The sequence below is a fragment of the Leopardus geoffroyi genome, chromosome A2, assembly GCF_018350155.1.
Source record: "Leopardus geoffroyi isolate Oge1 chromosome A2, O.geoffroyi_Oge1_pat1.0, whole genome shotgun sequence".
NCBI classification, from domain to species: domain Eukaryota; kingdom Metazoa; phylum Chordata; class Mammalia; order Carnivora; family Felidae; genus Leopardus; species Leopardus geoffroyi.
Genome location: NC_059331.1, coordinates 148,675,638 through 148,696,836, shown reverse-complemented (window position 1 = coordinate 148,696,836; position 21,199 = coordinate 148,675,638). Strand labels below are relative to the sequence as shown.

The 21,199-nt window shown below is 49.1% G+C and overlaps 1 protein-coding gene across 3 annotated transcripts in view; it reads left to right on the top strand.

Annotated features, from left to right (window-relative positions):
• Window positions 1–21,199, top strand: part of PLXNA4 (plexin A4) — a 445,047-nt gene that overhangs the window by 132,948 nt on the left and 290,900 nt on the right. Inside the window, exon 4 of one of the 3 annotated variants that reach the window (XM_045495676.1) lies at window positions 499–954. The exons of the other annotated variants lie outside the window; for them this stretch is intronic. Coding sequence (XP_045351632.1) covers window positions 499–558 — 60 coding nt within the window. The 3' untranslated portion in view covers window positions 559–954. Of the gene's footprint in view, window positions 1–498; window positions 955–21,199 lie in introns of those variants that run through there. 3 annotated transcript variants of the gene reach the window in all.

The following is a 21,199-nucleotide window of genomic DNA, read 5'->3' as shown; positions in this document are numbered from 1 at the left end:
TTCGAGATGCAAAATAGGAGCGAGTGTCCAGGAAGGAAATGGACAATGATGTGACTGAGAAGCATTTCATCTGGTGTCCTTAATCTGGAGTCATTTGGCCTGCACCCCCCCCCCCCCACGCTGGGGTTTTGGAGAATGATGAACTCTGTGAAATTGTTCATAAAAACAATGGATGAAGGAGCATTTTCCAGAACTTTTGAGAAGATTCTCAGAGAGGTCTTGGCCCTTACCAGGTGAACACCCACTGGCATCTTTTTGTGGGAGCAGCCTGGACCTCAGCCACTAGATTGGAAGACAGGCTTCCCCTTAGAAGTGGCACCCCACTCAGCAAACTTGGCCTTTCATCCAGCAGATGGAGAGAGGCTTGCTTCTGATTCTAAATGAAGCTGTCAGGGAAGATGGAGAAGCATGACAAGTGGAGGCAGTCACATGTGACAGGGGAGACAGAGAAGGAGAGATTTCTGAAGGAGCTGTGTTTGCCTCCTCACCCCTTTATAGGAGCAGAGCTGGGACCATGAAGAACAGGATGTAATTTCCCTGGGCGCTGGTTTTCCCTGAAGTGGATCAATTGTGGATTGAAGTAGATCCGAAACACTGATCAGGCAGAAGTTTCGGAGAGATGGCTCCTCCTAGCTTCTAAACCCCATTGAATGTGAACCTGGCAACAATTCTTGGCCTGGATGGACTTTGGGTTGCCCTTATTTGCGGGTGCTCCAGGTGCAAGATTGAACATTGTCAGGGATCAAGTTGCCAGGTTAACTAAGACTCGCAGTATCAAACCACATGGCTCCAAATAAGGGGCCAGAAGCCTGGGAAACTGTGGAGAAGGAAAACAGTCAACTGGACAAAGTGGGAATGAGGTAGAGAGCCATAAGCACAAGCCCAGGTGAAGTTCTAAGGTCAAGCTTATGCCTGAGTGTCTATCCATCTGGCAGCTGATTTTCAGCTCATTGGCAAAAAGGGATTTGTAAAGCTTGACCTCTGGTAATAAGCCAGTGGTCTGCCACCAATTCAATTCCATTTAAAGCAATTCAATGAGCAAACCAAATATTTGTGAATTACCTTTTGTGTCTTCAGTACCTTACCAGGTACTATCAAAGATGTCTAAGAAATAAAAGGCATTATCTCTGCTTTGATGAGCTCATCAGTTAGCTGGGGAGAATAAATGTGTATAGAAGGAATAGCTAGAGAGAACCATGGCTGGGCTATGTGTAAATGTCCATCAAGAATTCAGTGTCTGGTTAAGAGTTCTTTGCTATTTTTATACCTCCAGTTCACGGCTTCTAAGAAATGATAGAATCCAGAGTCCCTTGTGTCTCTTCACCTTTTTCCATTCCAGGCCTGAAAACATGACCAGTGATTGTTTTCCTCAGGGGATAAATAACATATAGGTGCTGAGGGAATGAGGTTGTGCCTGATTAGGAGATGAGGAGGTGTGGCTGTTCGATTAGAGGTTGCTCTTTCCAAGAGATCAAAGAATGTGGTTTCCTTGACTTCCCTCCATCTCTTCCACCTTGCCCATCCTTCCTATGCCTTCTGCCTCTGTCTAAGCTGACCATAGGACTGGCCACCCTCTTCAGTAAACCCCTCGTTCTCCAGAGGGGGAAAAAAAGCCCTGACTTATAGCATATGCCAATCTCTGTGGTGTAAATAGTCCCATTGTGGTGAGCTCACGCTGATTTAACAACCAGATCACAAAATTCCTAAAAATGTAATAATTAGCTGTCCTGAGGTGGCAACAAGCTGGTTGCAGCCCACCACTATTGGCTCCAGATCACCCTGTTGATCTGAACATCACTGACCACTTCATGGAGCACCGGGTCCAGATCTTACTGGAAGAGTAGTGGCTTCCATAAAATATGAGCTTAAGCACTCACCGGGCAGTATCCAGTGGGAATATGAAGTTCAGGGAAGAAAATGTAGCTCCATTTAGTACCTCATAATCCAACATAATTATCAGAGACAGAAACTGAACATTGAGAGAGAGGGATGGGGGGGGGGTGGTCTGTGTGCTTGTTTGGGTTCTTAAACTTAGGAGAAAAGCCTATCTTTTTGAAATATGCTGTGTGACCTGGACAGAAAAAACTGGTTTAGATGACCTCTGAGGATTATTAGAAAACTTTTTTATTAGAAAACTTTCCATTTTTAGAAAACTTATAATTACGTGAAGTCTTCTGATGAATTAAGGGGTTAGGGCCCCTCTGTTTGCAAGATGGTAGCCTGGTCACCTTCCAGTCTCTTTCACTGAGCCCATCTTCATCATACCTTCCAGTCTATTTTGCTCCAGGGTAATCCCCTTCCTCATCCACAAGAAGTCAAATTACCCCTAGTCCCACTTCACAGGGCTACCTATTTCCTCCAGTTTCCCCTTCCCTCCCCTCCAAGTTGACGGCCCTGAAGGATTGAGGAGAGCCTACCCATCAACTGGATAACAGGGACTGAGTCTAGGGGATTATGAGCACCTGCAAACAGGGAAAGAGGGGAAGAGTCCAGTTCAGCTTCTCCAGGTGATGAGCTACCCCATCCTGGGCCCCAGTGGGAGCCTGGCCAGCCAGCTGAAGGTCTCTGAGGGGAAATCAACCAGAAATGTCAGTCAGGCAGTGGAGCGGGACCAGAAAAATCAATGCTGAATTCCAGATGCCAGGAGGGCAGGGGAGGGAGGATGGAAGGATGAAATGAGAGCATTTGTTTGCAATTCTAATATAACAAATCAACAGATCACCAGGCAAAGATGCCTAATGAAAATGCACATGAAGGACGCGGGTGGGTGGAGAGAGGAAGGGAGGGAAGGAAAGCCCAGGCACAGGCCTACTGAGGAATTCAGAGGCGTCTGTGTCCACTGTGACCCTGCTCCCAAGAGCAAGGGCACCCAGACCAGCTAGCCTGAGGCGGGAGCCCCAAATCTGCCCCTGACCATCATGTGGCCTTGCCCCAGTTACCTTACCTTCCTGCTTCTTCATTTCCTTCTCTGCAAAGGGGGGCCGTTAGGAACACCCACCAGATAGGGTTTTCATGAGGATAAAATGAGGTAACTGGGATAGCCAATGCCTGTTGTATGGGAACAGCTATTATTTATTTTCTTGTTTAAAACCCTCATCAGGGTGCCTGGTGCATAAAGTTAATGCCCTTCCCCTCCTCGGAGCAAATTGAAGGCTAAAGAAGATGGAGAGGTTGGAGCCCAGATATCACCATCCAGGCCACGTCAAGGCCTTCACCAGGTTTCCTCTCTGGGCCCCTCAAATAAAACCAACAGATCCAGTCTTCTCTAATTCTGCTTTCAAATCACCTTCTATACAACACGGGATAGGTATTTAATAGCACAGGGTCTGGATTTCCTCGTGTGTGACGTCATGGTAACGGTGCCTAGCTTAGCAGGCTATTGCAGGGGTGAAACACAAGGTATTCTGGGAAGGTTTTTTGTTCTTAGCTCACCTTTACTGGTGTGTATGAAGTGTAGTCTCTGGTGTGAGTGGGCTATGTGCATTATCTCATTTAACCGTTAACAACCGCAAGGAGTTTGTACTGTTGTTCATTTATGACTCGGGGAGAGTTAGTCTGACTAGTTATGCCCAAGGCCATACCTGCCCGTCTTAGCCTCAGCCTGGCGGTCGCCCTGCCCTGAGGCCTTCTCTTCCTCCATCTGAGCTGGTGTGCTTTTCTCAGCATGGCACAGAGCTGAGTTGGACCTATTAGGGGGATAGCTCGGTTTTCAGAGCTGGGAGAACAATCCCCTTCATCGAGAAGTACCTGTGAGTTTTTCCCCTGTAATTGTGGCCTTGATTTTGACCAGCTTATCATGTGAGCATGAGAGACTGTGTCAACCACATCAGAAGGCAGAATCTCTGAGGGAGGACATAAGGAGAGCCCAGCAGGGTTCCCAGTGACAAGGAGAACTTCCTGACATTCTTCGGTACCACCCAGAGCACTCCATCCCGCTGGAGGGGGTGAACAGAATCTCTGAGGAGATCCACAGAATTTTGTTTTCATGCTTCTCTCTTTCTTTCCTTATAGACAGAAAAGTGAGGTACTTAAATGGTCTGACCATGAAATTGGGCAAGGTTTTCCAAACCGTATACTTGCCCTCTTTTCACAACCGGGCACATTTCAGAGCATTTTGGGTGTGAAAGATACCATTATCTACCCAGGAGTGAGTATCACAGTTTTGCAGGGGTGACGTGTGCTATAGAATAAAAGTTTGTGTCCCCCCTCAAAATTCATAAGTTGAAAACCAATCCCTGATGTGATGGTATGTGGACAAGGAGATTTGGGGGAGGTGATTAGGTCATGAGAGTAGAGTGCCCTTATAAAACAGGCCCCACTGAGCTCTCTGGCCCCTTCTGCCTTATGAGGACGCAGCACGGAGAGGGCTGTCTATGACCCAGGAGGTGGGCTCTCACCAGTGAATCTGCCGACACCTTGACCTTGGACTTCTCAGCATCCAGAACAGTGAGAGGGAAAGTTCTATTGTTTATGAGCCATTCATTCTATGGTATTTTGTTATAGTAGCCCAAATGGACTAAGAATGCAATAATTGCTGATTCATCCCCTGGAGATAGGTCATTTGTATACTCTCACCCATGGCAATAGGCAACTAGACGTGTCTGTGTATCTGTGACGTGTGTTCCTTGGACATGCCCCACAGGGGCTCTGTTGAGGGCACATGAGTGGATACTGAGGCAGGCATGCCCACTCAACTATTGTGAAGAAAGGGCTCCAAAAGCTTAAGAGAGAAAAATCAGATGGTTTGGGATGTGAGTTACTCCAGAAAAAAAAAAAAACAAAAAAAACAAAAAAAAACTCTTGTCATCTGCTTCAGAAATAACAGAAGGAGCAGGGGGCAGATTTGGAATAATTCAGATTAGATGTGGCGAGGTGATTTGGTTGGCCAGATCGGGAATTTAATGAGAACCAAGCTTAAGGAGAAGCCCTTCAATGGGCCTGATGGCGCCAGTGTTCGCTGTGTGGGAGCAGGGATGGTGACTGTCAGGTTCTTCTGCACTTCTAGAAAAATGAACTCGCATGAACACTCTACAGGTGGTGGGTAGCACAGCTCTCAAATGTGGGGAAGGCGGAGAACGTGTGTGGTTTAATGGACTTGGTGCCTACCCACTGGTAGTCATACCCTCACTCAAACCTGACCATCCCTCCCACCCCACACCAGCACGAACCTTCACAAGATGCACACCAGGCTGCCTGGGGTTCCTAGAACATGTATCCCTTGCCACCTGCCGCTCAGGGTGCTCAAAATGCAGCATATGGTCCTCGTTGTCCACAAGGGAGTTAATTCCTGAAAATATATCTGAGTAAAAGGGCATTGCTAAGGAGGGTGAGGTAAGTGTTTGGTTCAATTTCCAAATTGAAGAAGTAAAGTATGTGTGGGAGAGAATTTCAAAATAAAAGTTTCAGGTTCTAGACAAAAAAAATAATAACGAGGGCTAAAATTGAGCAAGAGAATGCTCTTAAGTTCACCGAAATGTTTTGGATCTGGCTCAGTTTGTAAGCCGCGCTTTTGGGGAGAAGGGACCGCGTAAGGGGGGTCCCCTGGAATTCACAGAGGGAATGTGTGGCCAGTCGATGCCGGCTTGAGTACACAGAACGATGATAATTGAATGGGTTCATGGTCCTCTCTGCTCATTGATAGGATCAGCCTATTATTGTGTTTCCTGGAATGGAAGCACACATTTTTAAAAAGAAGGGATGCCAGACTCATTTTAATTTGAGAGAAGTGCCAATTTAGAAAATGAAGGGGAACCCTGGAGATGCTACATGTTGGTCTTCGGAAATTTTCTCTGCTGAATCCTCCAGTGACAATATTTTCCCTTCAATGTAATGAAGAAAAGATACAGACGTGAGGTTAATTAAGAGGGATGTATCTAAAGGAAGGCTGAGTAGGGAGCAATCCAGGGGGACGTGGCCATGACCACCAGCAGCGGCATCGTCACCACCCTTGATTCCTATCGACTGAGCACGTGCAGGGAAACAGATCATGGGCCCACTGGCAGCTAGAAATCGACACTAGAAACAGCGGGCTGAGAGGGCCTGGAAGTCACAGTCATGAAGCCATCAGTCTGTCTGACCATTCAGAGGGAAAAAAATAATATACAGAGTGTCAGTAGAATTGGGCCCTGGGAAGAAAATTGCCCAGCTGATTTGAACTTCAGGTAGCAAGACTCCTCTTTCTGAAGGCTTGGGACTTGACAATGTGCTCACAAGCAGCCCAGGAGATGGGAATGCTCCCCCAAAGAGAATAAGGTGTAAAACAGATGATGCCACTGATTGGATTTGCCTTTGCTGCAGAAAAACAACCACGAGGGGAGGGCTGGCTCTGAGCACCAGGGAAGGAATATCTTCCAGTGAGGTAAAGCTTCCTGCTCCTCCACAGAACTTGGGGGTGCTGAGCCCTGAGAGACACCAAAGGTGTGAAAAGCAGCAGAGAGGTCTGCTGTCCTGGTAGTTCTCCTCGGTGACGAAGCCTGGGGTGGGGGCAGGCGGGAAGCCTGTTGCACAGCTGGAACATCACAGGCTCAGCCGGTTAGAACTAACACTGTTAACAGCCTCTAGGACCCTACTAACACCACCCTGCCAACATCAGTCAGCCTCGGGCGTAATGTAGGGGTTTGACCTCTCGGGGCCATACCAGTCCCAACAATCTAGAAGCTCAAGCCCACCAGATCAGGGTGAGATAAGTCAGAGAGACTCTCAAGAAGAAGCCACCCAGAAGAATCCGGAGCATTGCTTCTGGTTCCCTGTTGAATGCCCGTCTTTCATACTAATTTCTAAGCTCCGGATGCCTGGGATTGTTTTTGTTCCACACATGGCTGGTGCTTAGCCCAGTGCCTGGAACACAGTGGGTACTTGGTAAGTGCTTATTAAATGCATAAGATGAGTTTGTAGAGGGAGACTTCTCTGAGCAACAACATTTGGGAGGGCAAAGGTCAGAATCTAAAATAAAAATGCAAAAGAACAGGAATGATCCCATGGAGAAGCAGCAGATTGGAATCCAGAAAGAAAACGTAGGTGGTGGGGAAGTTGCCCATTCGCGAAAAGTAAAAATCTTGAGGCATTCCCAAGAAGCAAGGGGGTGGAAAGGACATCTGTTAAAACTTCTGAAAATGGACTGGGTGCTGGGTGGGGGAGTGCTTCATTCGATCTTTCCAGGTTTTTAAGCCCTTTGTTTTCTGTTTCTCTGTTTACTTACACGCAGTCGTACGCACAACTGGCAGGCTCACCTCTCCTGCCGTCTTCTGGGACCTCTGTGGTCCTGGGCCCTGAGATCCAGGCTGTTGACTCTGAACGTATTCCTTTCATCTCCAACTCTTTGCTTCTGACTGATAACTTCCTCTGCATTCCTCAGACCTAGATTTGTCCTCACTTTTGTCCCTGGGTCTCCCAGGACAGCCCTGAAGGTCAAGTGTAACCATTTGGGGTCTGGGAGCCTCCTTTCACCTCTAACTCTGACAGAGTGGTGACTTGAGGGCAGGAATGTCACCCTTGATGCTACTTTGTAAAGCAGTTGGCACTCCTCACCCTGAGGGGCCCTCCAAGCGCAGCCTGGTAAGACCACTGGCCTCATTAAGCCGGGTCTACCTTTGGGAACACCATTCTCTGACATTCAGCCTTTATTGGCCTTGGGCAAGTCATTTGTTGAGAGACCTTTGTTCCCCTGACTGGTGGCCAAGCAATAGGATTATTATTTGACTGAATAGGTATTTTAAATGTGGTACAGTCAGGATATGCATATACATATATATTTATAATCAGGATAATATAGGCAGGATATATATCTGTATATCTACATAGACATGCTACCGCTCTACAAGCTTGGGATCTCTGGGCCGTGTCCAGTGCTTCTAAGCCTGGGTTCCTCACTTGGGGCTGTCCATGGGAGGTAAGAGATTTCTGTTATTATTCTCAGTTCAGTGAGCACATATGGAGGACACACACTAGACCAGGCACTTTGCTGGGCCCTGCAAACCCAGAAAGGTTTAACTGTGGCCTGAGAAACTCCCAGCCCCACTTACAGATCAGTCTTCTAAACCAGGGAAGCATCTTGTCTAGGACCTCGTAGCAAGCTCAGCGACAAAGCCATGTTTAGATAACCCTTTCAGAATTCGTATGTTGTGCGAGGCAGGTGAGATGCAGTCTCATGGGGCAAAAGCCAGCTTGGGGGATTGTCTGTGACTGATTTGCAAGACATAGGTTCTAGCTCTGTCTCTGATGGAAACTCACCACGTGAATGTGGATGGGCCGTAATGTTGTTTACCCTGGAAGGAACCGTGGGCCCCCTATTGCTGTGATCGGATTGAAGAAGGTGAGGTTTTGGTACTCTAAGCCTTAGGTTGCTCCATATATAAAATAGAAATAATAATGCTTACCTCCTTTACCTTACATGGATTTTAAGAAATAAAACGTGAAGACAGCTGTCAGAATGTTTTGGAAGAATCAGCATACAGCCATCGTGATTCTGCCTCTGGAGGCAAGTGTTGCCCTGCTCACCAGCCTTCTTCGCTCCTCATTCCCTTCTCTATTGAGTGCCCAGTGAAACCCTATAGAGCCCAGCAGGGCTGCCTAAAAAGAGAGTCAGATACAATTTTAAAAACATTCTACTTACGGGCAAAAATCCCATAGCAGCAGTGAGGCCCTGACCCCTGTATAGTTGACTCTTCCCACAAACAAGCGCCTGATAATCACCCTTCATGGTGAAATATTTGATTTATTCTATGGAGGTTCATTGAAGGGCCTTTAAAAAAGGAAGCTGTGTAAAAACATTTGCTAGCAGCTTTAGGGAAAGGGAGGAAGGAGCAGAAAGAATTACGACCACACATCCTTGGAATTGTTATCATATTAAGCCTGTTTCCATGAGTGGATGGATTTTCTGATGCAGTCGGGTATCTTGCCTCTGGACAGTGAAATTGCTATCCTCTGCCACAGAATAAATTACCTGTCAGGCTCTTTTAAGCGGTTTCAGGATGGTTAGTTTGAAGACAGCAGCACACGCTGGGGAAGGCAGGCGGGTCCAGGGTGGGGAGAGTGTACTTTCAAAAGTTACCGTTTGTGTGTCATAGTGTTATTTGCTGTGTCGTGTTGATCTGGTGTGATTTGACAGCTGCGTGTGAGAGGCAGCAGCCTCAAAGAATTGTGAACTGCCCTCCAGGTGTTTATCTGTGCAACACATGTCTGTGCAAGGCAGTGGGGAAGGGAAACCGAGCCTCCCTTTTTAAACACAGGAGTCCTGGCATTTTCCTGCCCGATGAAACTCAGAACTTTCATGGTTGCCTCATTGTGGGGAGATGGGAGGATGTAACTGATTCCTAAGAAGTGGCAGCAATGCACAACCCACACGGACCCATGCACATGCACGCACACACACATGCACACACACACAGAGTAAGGTTTTCCAATTAGCTACCCAGAAGCATATTATCCTAATCCCACAAAGCTTCAGAAAGCACCACACTACTCATTCAGCTTTAGGACATTTTCTGAGGCCAGGAACCAGATGCTTCTCACCCTGGTAATCTCCCACTTGGCAGGGCCTGGACGACCACAGGTAAAAAGGCATCAGTATTAAAACATTTGCTAGTGGCTTTAGGGAAAGGGAAGAGAGAGCAGAATTACTGCCACAAATTTTGGTTGATCACCTACTGAGTTCAGGGCTTGCCCCTTTCACCAGCGGTTTGCCAGTGTTTGGGTTCCAGAAGCTGAGCAGAAAAGGACACCCTGTCTCCCACAAACACCTCTACCCAACGTGTCACCTAAGGTGAATAAGGAGTGTAGTCATGCATTGGATATATGCATAAGCATAGGCTGATGCATATGTATGTGTGTGTGTATGGATATGTATGTGTACAGATGTGCGTGTGTATGTGTGTGTGTGTGTGCGTGTGTGTTATGTAGCTAGCCAAGTAAATTACTTATTCATGTGTTCTAAAGCATGGATGGTCACACATTCTGAGAGACCTATCTGTAGACAGCCTATATGATCTTCAGAGGCTTCCAGAGATGACTTCTTTCTAAAGGTCTAGCCTTCAAGATCGCCGAGCCCGAGCAAGGTGGTCCTGCATCTGTGGGCCATGTGTCTGAAGCTCCGGCACCTGCCAGCTGAGCTTCAAGTCACAGGGCAGCTGGATCTGGCAGAGCCTATTTTCTGCTTCTCAATTCCCTCCAGGCCAAAGATAAAACGAAAACTGCAGTTTTGAATGATACCTGGGCTGCTGAATGAACCAGAGACGGTTAACATTCTTGCCGATAGTAAAGCATGTTATACGTGGTAATAATTGCAGGTTATAGCTTGCTGCCTGGGATGAAGGGTTTAAAATGGACATTCCAGTTCATCTCAACGCCGGTTGAAGAATTAATATGTCCACGTGTTTCAGAGCGTCATGGCACGTTAAACCTTAGACACCATCCTGTAAAAGCCTTTCAACGACTTGCTGTCCAGCGGTGGCCAGTTGATTTGGAACACAGTTTTTGTTTTGATATGCTGGCAATCAGTCATCAGGAAGATTGGGAAAAAAAAAAAAAAACATTAAACCAAGAATAGAATTGTCGATATTAAGCACATCTAAACCTATACAGAATTGCATTTCTTTAAAGCATCTATTAGATTGTTAGCCAATGCTGGGCATTGGGCTAAGGCAGACTGATGGCTGGCAAGTGAAAACTATGGGTTACTGCCATGGCTTGACATCAGAGTTTTTGCTTTACCATGACGCTATATGACACTTCGAAATATATGTTGGACTAATGTTGAGGTTGTCTGACTACAGGTATCATTCTATGCTAATACTCATTGTGTGGTCATGAAGTGGGCATTTGCATGTTTGCCTGGGAAACACGAACCATAGCTGAGCTGCAAGTGATAACATCTATCTGACACTCCCCCACTTTTACTGCCTCATTTTAGACCTCTGATGGGGGCTCGAAAATAATACAATGAAGATGTATTGTGCACCTAGTACATGCGAGGCACTGTAGCCAGTGCTTTATCTATGCGTTATATCATAAAAGAAACCCTCTGAAAGAGTTACTTAATACGACCTACATCTCCTCGGTGAGGAAATCAAAGCTCCAAGGGGTCACAATTTAACCAGAATCTGTGGTCTTAACCACTTTTAACCTCAAGTTATTAGGGCATGCTTTTGGCACTGTTTGTATGTTGTGCTGAGACCTTCCCATAGAGTGCACCAAAGCCGTGGCCTCCCCCATGGAAGGTCCCAGGTCAAAGGTGACCCCTTTTCAGGAGACGAGCATCATGCCCCTACAACCGCAACCACACATGCAGTGTGGCTCCTGCCACCAACCTTTGCCTCACCCCCAGCCTCCCTCTCGCTGAACCCGTGGCTTTGTCTTGGCTCTTGCCTGCTCCCGCTCATGCTCCTTCCCCCCCATCTTCACCTCCCTTTCTCCAGGGGACGGTGGTCTCCACCTGCCGTGACTGAGTGACCGCCAGCGTCAGGCTGCTCTCCCCCCTCGTCTGGACACCACACAGGGCGGTGGGAGAGATTCTGTTGGTGTGTGTGCATCATCCTGGCTGCAGCCTCTGGGTTTTTCTGTACTTTCAGGTTGTGTGTACTTGGTGGCATGGGTCAGCCCAGGGAGGGAGAGATGGGGGAGGTCTCTGTCTGCTTTGCACTGAGTGAGGTGAGAACAGGAGGAGTGGGAAGAGACCAACCAGGGCATGGCGGGCTAAGGATCTCTTGGAGTAAGTATAGATCCGACAGGGTTTTTCGTTTTTGTTTATTTCCACTCAGGTGTAAGCTCTCTTCCCCTTCTAAACTGTTGCATACAGTCACATGCAGCACCCGCCCCCCCCGCCAACTTTCACACATACACCCACACTCCACCAATGATTGCGGTTTCCTTTGTGAGAATGTGTGCGTGTGCACGCACATACCTGCACACACTGTGATCGCATTCCCCCCTGCTAGATTCTGCCCCTCAGAAATCAACGTCATTAAGCCCTCTAATGATGTGAGCTGGGGACCATGAAGGGGAGAGGCAGCTACTTTCCGGCTGTAGGCAAAGATCTGTACTTTTTCAGGGTTTGACTTTTTATGCTCCATATCCTGACCATTGCGCTTCTGGAGAGTCTCTTTGAAGAGCAAAACAGACATGCCATAGGGACGCCTGGCTGGCTCAGTGGGTAGAGCATGTGACTCTTGATCTCAGGGTTGTGAGTTCAAACCAGAGCTTATGAAAAAAAAAAAAAAAAAAAAAAAAAACTAACCCCCCCTACCGCAAAACAGTCATGCGCTACTAGTTGGTGGGTCACGAGACGTGGGTTCTCTTTTCCACAGGGACAGCTAGTAGCTGTTTCGTCTGAGGACTCAGGGAAGTGGGAGGAAGGAACTTGGAAGGAATGCTCTTCTGCATCCATGATGTTGGGTCCAAAGTCTAGATGGGCATCATCTCTGAACACGTAACGCTTGCGTAAGATGGAGCGCTAAGGGGCACTGCGGCCAGGAAGCCCAGTAACATCCAAGCCATGTGGCTCCACATGGCTTGCAGTGATGGCGTCTGAGTGGCCAACAGTCCAAGTGTCCTCAAGCCCTGAAACTCCCCACTTTTATCTGTGGAGCATGGCAGCTGTGACCTTTTCAGTGACCTATTTATTTATTTTGATTAATTTCTGTCCTTTGCTGATTTTAGGCCTCCCCATGTCTCCTGGGTGGTCAGCCATCAACTGAAATTCAGGACCCCGATTTCTCCGTGTAGCAATTTAGGTGGGGGGTTGAATTGAAATGTTTCTCTGAGACTCTCCAAGGGCTGGAAACTGGGGGAAAGATCACCTTGTTGGATTGGGCCCTTCTACCCCGCTGGCGACTTTTCCTGTGCCTCCAACAGTGGCCGTGACACTTGCAGCTAGGGTACAGGTGGAGAGCTGGAATTCCTGAAGCCGACTGGCTCGGTCCCCACACTCATAATCTATGGGGCAAGCCTTCCCCTGTGCCCCACTGCCCCGGCTCCAGGATGGCTAAGGCCAAGTGATTATCCCAGACAGCTGCGCGGTGTTCACTGCCATGGCCCTTACCTCATCAGCCCCCCGTTTGTGACTCTAGCTGCTTAAAATATAAACCAGATCCCTCGTCCCCCTGGACGGACTCCCTTCAGAGCAGGACGGAGTGCGGCGTGTCATATGTCATCTGATTTGCAGCGTGTTTGGGTGATTGCCAGATGGGCATAGGAGGAGGGAGAGGGTGGCTCTGAGCAAGCAGAGGGGAGCTCAGTTTTCTGGGGACAGAGTCTCCAGGCCAATACCAGACCCAGTGGGTGACTTTGACAAGTTGTTTGCTCCTGAGGCCCCACCTGTGGGTTGCTGGAAAACCTGTAAGTCACCAATCATTTTCTGGGCACTTGAGGAGTCTGGAGTCTGGGTAGGGAGTCGCTGAGCCATAAACCCTCCACTTCAGCAGAACTCTGGAGAACGTCAGTGCGGGTCTTCGCTCCATCTTGGCTCATTGAGAGATGGTCAGAAGCTGCCAGGGCCTGCTCCCGGCTGGTCACTGACCCTGGCCTTTTGCCTTACAGGGCTTAGCCTTTGGCCTGCAGCCTAGAGCTTTTTACAGGAGACGAGAGAGAAGAGAACGTTCCATGGTGTCAGAAAGGAGGAAGAGAGATGTGGACAGTCTCAGGTGACATGCCCACAGACAGCCACACTGGCATGATGGCCAGGAGCTGTGACATGTCACCCACATGGCCAGGGGCTCCCCTGCAAAGATAAGCATGCCCTGACATGCCCGCGTGTGCACGCACACACACACACACGCACCCCATTCCCACACTTCTGTTTTCTTCCACTTCCCACAAACTTCACCCCCATCTTCCTCTCCCCAGCAGACCTCACCCTTCCTGCCCAGGCATATGGGGGCATTCACGGACTGGGGCCGAAGGCTCCATCGGCAGCGCTGATTAGAACAGGCTGCAGTTTGAGCAACTGTAATAAGGAGCGGTTGTCATGGAAACCGGCTCTTGATGTTGTCCAGATTTCAGAATCTCTCCCCTCTCCCCACCTTGGTTATTTTCCTTCCTTCCTTGTTTTTCCCCCGAGGCTACAGCTACACGTTTGGCAGGAGTTTATGGGTCCACAACCGAGGATAAGGACTGTGGATCTCGGCCAGGCTCCGCCATGCGGCCGCCCTTCTAAATGAGGATATGGCCCTGTGTGGCCAGGAAGCCGGAGGCAGGGTGCACGCGCTTTGTGCTAGAATCCTAGAGATACGGGCCGGAGTGTCGGATGCCAGAAGTGTAGACGGGTCCTGAGAAGTGCCCTTCACACATGGGTGGGTCGGGAAGCTGAACCTCAGCTCTGCATACTCCCCAGTAGTGGCCCCGGAGCAGAGCAGCTGGGAGGAGGAAGTGGATTTGAACTGTCCATCCTGGGTGAAAAATGAGAGTGGGACCTTGGTCATAGCTGTCTTCAGGGCCGGAAAGGCAGGTGTGCCCAATGTTCCACCTGCACGGGGGACTCATCCTCTAACTACCCTACACCTGCACTAGTCGGGGTCGTGCTCATGCAGCTGAAGGCGGTCAGAGCCCAGCATAGCCTGCCAGTCCGATTCACGGGGCTGTGTGCCTCAGCATCCCTGAATGCAGCAAAGTGGGCATCATGTTCCTTGATCTGCCTGCATCCATCTCCAGGATATTGGGAGGCTAAGAGGAGACGATAGGTGGCAAGCTGTTTGGAAAGGAGCGAGTCTTATACGAAGGGAAGAAACTGTTGTTGCTGGGAATCTACCGCAAGACAGAGTTGGAAACGGCAGGACGTAAGGAGAACCCCAAACTTACCCTTGTTGTAGAGAACCTGAATTTCTAAGTTGGAGGGTTTTGTTTTCGGTTTTTTGTTTGTTTGTTTGTTTTTTTACTTTCTGGGAGAGAGACCGCAAAGCGCCTACCGCATGTTCGCCCACCTGTCCTCCCTCGTTGCCTCCCGCTGTGACAAGCGGGTACAGGTGTGGCAGAAGATGCCAGCCAGACTGGTCGATGTGGGCTGGGCCCCAGGGACAAACCATGTGACCACCCTCAGTGGCCAGAATATCGTGGGACTGGGGGTTGAGTGCAAACTGTGACCAAAAAGGAGCACCAAAACTCAATGCTGGGAGCACCAAATCGGACGCCAGTGTGGGAACTGGGGATCGGGGATGGGAGGCAAAAGGAAAATGTCAGGAGCTAAGGAGACATAGGACCAGAAGGGGGGGGTGGAGGCCACAGGTGGCCGGTGTCCCTGGAGTCAGGTCAGGCTGTGTGGTGGTGGGCGGGCCAGCCCGGGTTAAAGGTCCAGGTTGGAGCCATCACATAGTAATTGCACTAGAAGGTTCTGAACAAGCCTTTGCCCGTTGAGTGACACTGGTCATCATCCCTAGGGCCTAGATCTTCAACTTGTCCTTCTGCGTGTCCTTAGACTGGATTCTATCATTGTCAGACACTTTTATTTCTCATTTTCCTTCCCTGCCTACTCAATGGAGTATAGCAAGGGTATGCAGGGAACTTCCCAATATGGTGGTTCTTTCTAGAAAGTGGGGAGTGGTAGATGAGATGTCGGGAAGGCAAGGGACAGCCCGACTCCTTTCACCGCCTTCTCAGGTTTGGGGTACCACAGGTGGGCACCCCTGTCTGGGGGCCTCTCCTTCCAAGCAGTAAAATGCCTTGCTGTTTGTTAGGAAAATGGTGAAAGATAAGGTGGTGGCCGGCTGATTCTCTGTTCCGAGAACAGAGAGGAGGCTTCAGAGGCAAGCCAGCCGCTCTCTTATTACAGTGCTGTTTGTGCTGTGTCCAAAGGGAAATGAATGCTAGGCATAAAACGCAGAAAAACATCCCACTTAGAACGGTTCTGCCCATGGTCACGTGTTTCCTGTTTCAGGTGTATTCTACTTGTTGTCCTTTACCTCCGGCCACCCGTGTTTAGCACTAACTAGCAAGGTGGGCACCAAAGCCTTTGCTGGTGTTTAGGATGGAACGTGTTGAGGATGGGCCTCGTCTCCTTCGGGGACCCCAAAGGCGTGTCTCTGGCATCACTTTGGTTGTTACAATAAAAGGGTGACGTCAAGCCAGTTGCTGCAGGAACAGATAACATCACAGAGTTGTCAAAGTGATCCATGATTTCACACTCAAAAAAGACTCATTTTTTTTTTTCTCAAACTTTTTACTCTGGTGAGGGGGCATCCATAGAAATTTGGGAATTTAAATAAAGCCCCCAAGTTTGCGAAGCCAGCCCAAAGCTTTAATCTTGTCATTATTGTCCCTGTTGCCCATTTAATACCAGCATCAACCAGGATCCGAGAGAATTACGTATGTCAGAGTGACTGGCAGAATGATATGGTGTGACAGCAGCACCTAGAAGAGACAGGCTAGCTCTCGTGCGTTAGAATTCTTTGCAGAGATACCGTGGGGAAAACACAGGAAACAAGACTCAGAAGGGTTCGAGTTTCAGCAATGCGATTTCTAGGTGTGTGACCTTGGACAATCGCTTCGTCTTTTGGGTTTCATCTGTAGGAGAAGTGAAATGAGCCTACTTCTCAAGGAGAAGGAATTGAGAGAGTATTTGTAAAAAAACAAAACAAAACCACGTTTCACATGCTAATTACTATTAACCATACTCGTCTCATGAAGCAATTCTTCACGGCTCCCTTTCTTACCCCTTCCCTCAGTTTTTCCATCTGTTAAATAGAGGCAGTGGCTCGGCACTTCCCCACCCAACCCCCAACATGCACACTTCCTCCCTGCGTCTCCCCCTTGTTCGTGAAGAAAGAAATAATAGATGTGAAAAGCTTCGAGTTCCTTGAAACCAAGAAGTGGGATAAATACCCTATATTGATTATGATGATTATATCTGGGACTAGAAAAATATGATTGCCTGGTTGCCAATAGCAACCAGATGGCAATGCAGGAGTAAGGGGCTGCGCTGGGAACAGAAGCACATTCCTTTTCTTCTTCTTTTTAAAGTCCCCATTCCTGCTCCCCTGGTCTGGCTTTGCTGCTCTTGGGAGACGTGGTCAATTGTAAAATGGGGTTTTGGAGGGAGTCGTGGAGTAGGCAGGCTAAGGGTTTCTTTGGGAATGCCACGAGGGGCTGCGGGGCTGGTGGGTCCTCCTTCAGAGATGTTTCCTCTTCAGATACGGAGGTGAGAGAGCCAGCTGGTTGGCAGTGAGGTGGGCAGGCGGCCCCCGGACCAGGGAAGAGAAGAGAGGCACAGGACTCACAAAGGAGAGTGGGGGCCACCTCAGAGTAGGTGAGTAGAGCCCCCCCACAGAGGCCCTCTGGGGAGTGTGGGGATGCTCTGGGCTTGGTTCGAGCCACTTCCCCTCCCAGGTCTGAGGAAGGTGTTGATTAAGAGGAGAGGCCCTAACCTCATCTCAGATGGTGAGCCAAACCTGTCACGTCCCTGAATTCCAGATTCCTGTGCCTTTACGCCAGAAGTCCCAGGTCCTGGGCTACAGTATGTGCTGAACACAAATTATCTCACGTACCCTCATTTAACTGCGGTCCTTGTTTACGGTCACATGGCCAAGGAGTGGCGACATCAAGATTGGAGCTCATGGCTGCCTGCATCCAAAGCCCGTGCTGATCATTTTCCTAGCTGGTCAGAGGATTGACAAGTATCTGATCACTAGCCTTGAGCATGATCCCCGAAGAGAGCCTCTGAGTATTAGAGAGCCCCTGTGCTTGCCACTGGTTGTAAGCTTTGGCTTGAATCCCTCTGCCTTGCCCCTGTGTTCTAAGAAAGAAGGCATCTGACCTCTGGGTCAGGACTTCCTCCCTCCCTCCCACAGTGTTGGGGGCTGTGAGTATTCTGTAGAGCACATTGACTCTCTTGACAAAGGCCCCATGTGGAGCCATACATTTCTTGCTGCTGGCTGCCACCGGCTGACTCTGGGAAGTGACGGGGAGAGTGTATGTCAGCTTCCAAGGATGTGGCGAGGGCCCCACCATCCAGGGTTTGGAGGGTGAGAAAGGGGGCAAGTGGGAACTGTAGAATTCCCACCCTCTCCGAAAAGAAGCTATTTTGGCTCAAATGTGACCTCTGACCAGGGGACACAATTTGACCACTGGTTATACAGAAATACCTAGTATTTATCACGGCACTCAAAGAGCAGTTTAACTGATTATGAATTTACCTAGTATAGTAAAGCTATTCTGGTCTAAAAGTAACAATAATAGCTAATGTTTATTGAGCACGCATAAGCACTTCGCATGTATAACCTCAGCTGAATTTCACCACGGAGTTTGTTGTGAAATTTACTCCATTTTACAGATGGGGAAGTTTGGTCCCAGGGAGGATCGACCGTTTCCAGGAAGTTCTTTAGCTGGACAGGGCCTCCAGGCTCAACAGTCATAGCCACTAACCTTTACAGGTCACCCCAGGCCACTCTTGGGCTCCTCCCCCACCCAGAGGAGTAGCTCAGTCTGCCTACTCCTGTCCTGCTTGAGGGTTTCTTTAAATGGACTCCTTTCTTACTCCAGTCCTGATGCCAGATTAATCTCCCTAACCTCATCAGCACCCAACCACCTCTGTTCAGAAAACCCAACCCCTCCCTCCACCCACATAAGTTTAAACTCCTTTGTCTGACATTCTGGGCCCTTGGTGATCCAGACAGAAGTCAACTCTGAGCTCTTAGCACCCATTGTTATTCCTCTAGCTGCATGCATGGATCAGCAAAGCTAAACGACCGATGTTCTCGGTGTTCTCTTATCCTTCTGGCTGGAATGTCTCCTCTCTCTCTCTCTCTGCCCCAACTACACATGCCCAAACCCCACCCATTTTGTCAGGCTTGGCTCATCTGGGTCCACTGTCATGGGGCCTTCCTTGGTGTCCCTAACTGGGCACAAATTCTCGTTCCTCTCAACTTCCATAGGATTTGACCTATCTTCCGTATGCCCCTAATCATTTCCCTCTTGCACATACGTTCACTTACTCATTTATCCACCATTTACTGAGCCTCTCCTTGTGTCCCATGCAGTGCTGGGTGCTGGGGGTGAGAGAGGAATAATAGGGCCCAGTCCTCAAGGTAAGAAGGGAATGGAGACTTGGTATCGGTACATATCTGATAGCCTGTGCCCACCTGGCATCTGGCACAGTGCCATAGGAGGCAATCCACACAATACGTTTGCTTTAAATGAATGTAATTGTAGCCCCTGATGCTAAAAGGAGAGGATGTGGGGGAACACGGTGGTAAGCTGGGTTGTGCTGAGGGGAAAGCCTAGGGGTTGGTCCTTTATTGCCTTATATGCCAGGAGACCCACTGTCTCGGCGAGAGAGGGCAAATTGAAACCCAATCCCTCTTCCATTCATTTCTGAAGAGGGATTACTTCCTCAGCTAGGGAGGTCTCTCCTCTACTTGTCCAGCTCACTCATATTTGGCATTGATGTCAAATCACTCTCACAGGGAGATTTCCTGAGGTTTTCGCATGATTGGTGGGGCCTGGCCCACTGTGCCAGTGTGGCCCAGCAAAGACTGACCATCAGGACTCTAATGCCAGGCTGAGTCCATGAGTCATGTCAAAGCGGTGTGTGTGAATCAATCAGAGAACCACAGTCTTCTAGCGGCGTGTAGAGTAGGTGTTGGCGAACTCTGGTCCACAGCCCAGTTTTGGGCCACGTGTTTTTGTACAGCCTGCAAGCAAACAATGGTTCTGACATTTTTAAATGGTTGGAGGAAAATGTTTTCAAAAGAATAATATTTTGGGGCACCTGGTTGGCTCAGTCCATTAAACATCCTACTCTTGATTTCGGCTCAAGTCATGATCTCACGGTTCGTGGGATTGAGCCCTGCATCAGGCTCTGTGCTGACAGTGCAGAGCCTTCTTGGGATTTTCTCTTTCTACCCCTCCCTGCACCCCTCCCCACTCATGCACTCTTTCTCTCTCAAAATAAATACACATTAAAAAAGAATAACATTCCGTGGCATATGAAAATGATACGAAATTCAAACTCCACTGTCCATAAATAAAGTTTTGCTGGAACAGAGCCATGCCCATTTGCTTACCTTTGTCTGTGGTTGCTGCATGCTACAACAGCAGCACTGAGTAGTTGCAACAGAGAGCACATAGCCCACGGGCCTCAATATTTGCTCTCTGGCCCTTTACAGGACAAGTTTGTGAGCCTTGTTGCAGACGACAAAGTTCTTCCTATACTCATCCTTTCTGATCAAGAATAAAGGACTTCCCAGCCCTCTCCCAGTACATAGGGCCGATCAGCTGCTGGGATCAAAGGCTGGTGTTAAGGAGCCTACAAGTGGACAAAGCTGGAGTGGGGGGTTGGAATCCCGAGTTCTATGTGGTTTGGGGCGAGACCTCTCCCATAAGTTTGGGATGCGTGGTCTCTAAGGCCTTACTTCCCTGCAGGTGAGCACAGTTCTCTGGTCTACCTGGTCTGTTCTATAGAATAATCTGTGCAGCATGAGGATGGCCCTGGGCCCCTTGCAGATTTGTCCTCTGAGGCTTTGGCCTGGGCAGCAGTCTGGACCCAGCCCACTGGACTCAGGAGCACCCCTCACTGCGGGATCCCAGCCCTTGCACCCCGCTGCTCACCAGGAACACCATCTTTTTCTTCGCGTTGATTCCTGTTTGGACTCAACTCAGCCATTTTTTTTTGAAGCGCCAGAGATCTAGACGGACTGTAATTATGTAATTCTTTCTCGTTATCTTTTCTAATTGTTCTCAGAGCTGTTTCCTAAACTGATTGGAAACAATTGCAGACAGGGAATGGAGCGGGAGGTAGGTGAGGACCTGGAGGCTGGCCAGAGCCAGCCTGTCTGCTGGAGGCCGCGTCTGAGCAGGGTAGGTCCAGGGTGGGGACCGAGAAGAAGCCACCGCTCACAGTTCCTCGTGTCTGGGTGCTGGGGTAGCAAGGAGAAGGACTCATTGAGGTGTTGGGAGCTTTGGTTTAATCATTCACAAATAAATCTCCCTCCTCCTCCAGGCCCCACAGGCCTGGCTGTTTTCCCTTTCTCTGCTGCCTCTGTGACGTGGGTAGGGCTCCCTGGGGATTCTGCCAGTGGCCAATGGGGAGCAGGGCCCTTTCCTCCTGGCATTGAATTGTTTGTGCGTTCCTGACAGAAAAAAAATGAAATGCAACCTTGAGCCCTGTATCACCCCCAGGAAGCCAGGGAGGGGCCAGTGGAGGGAGAATGTGGGGACGTCTGCTGATTTGGGCCCGAGTGGGTAAAATGCGGCTGCTGGTATGTGGTCCTTGGGAGAGCAG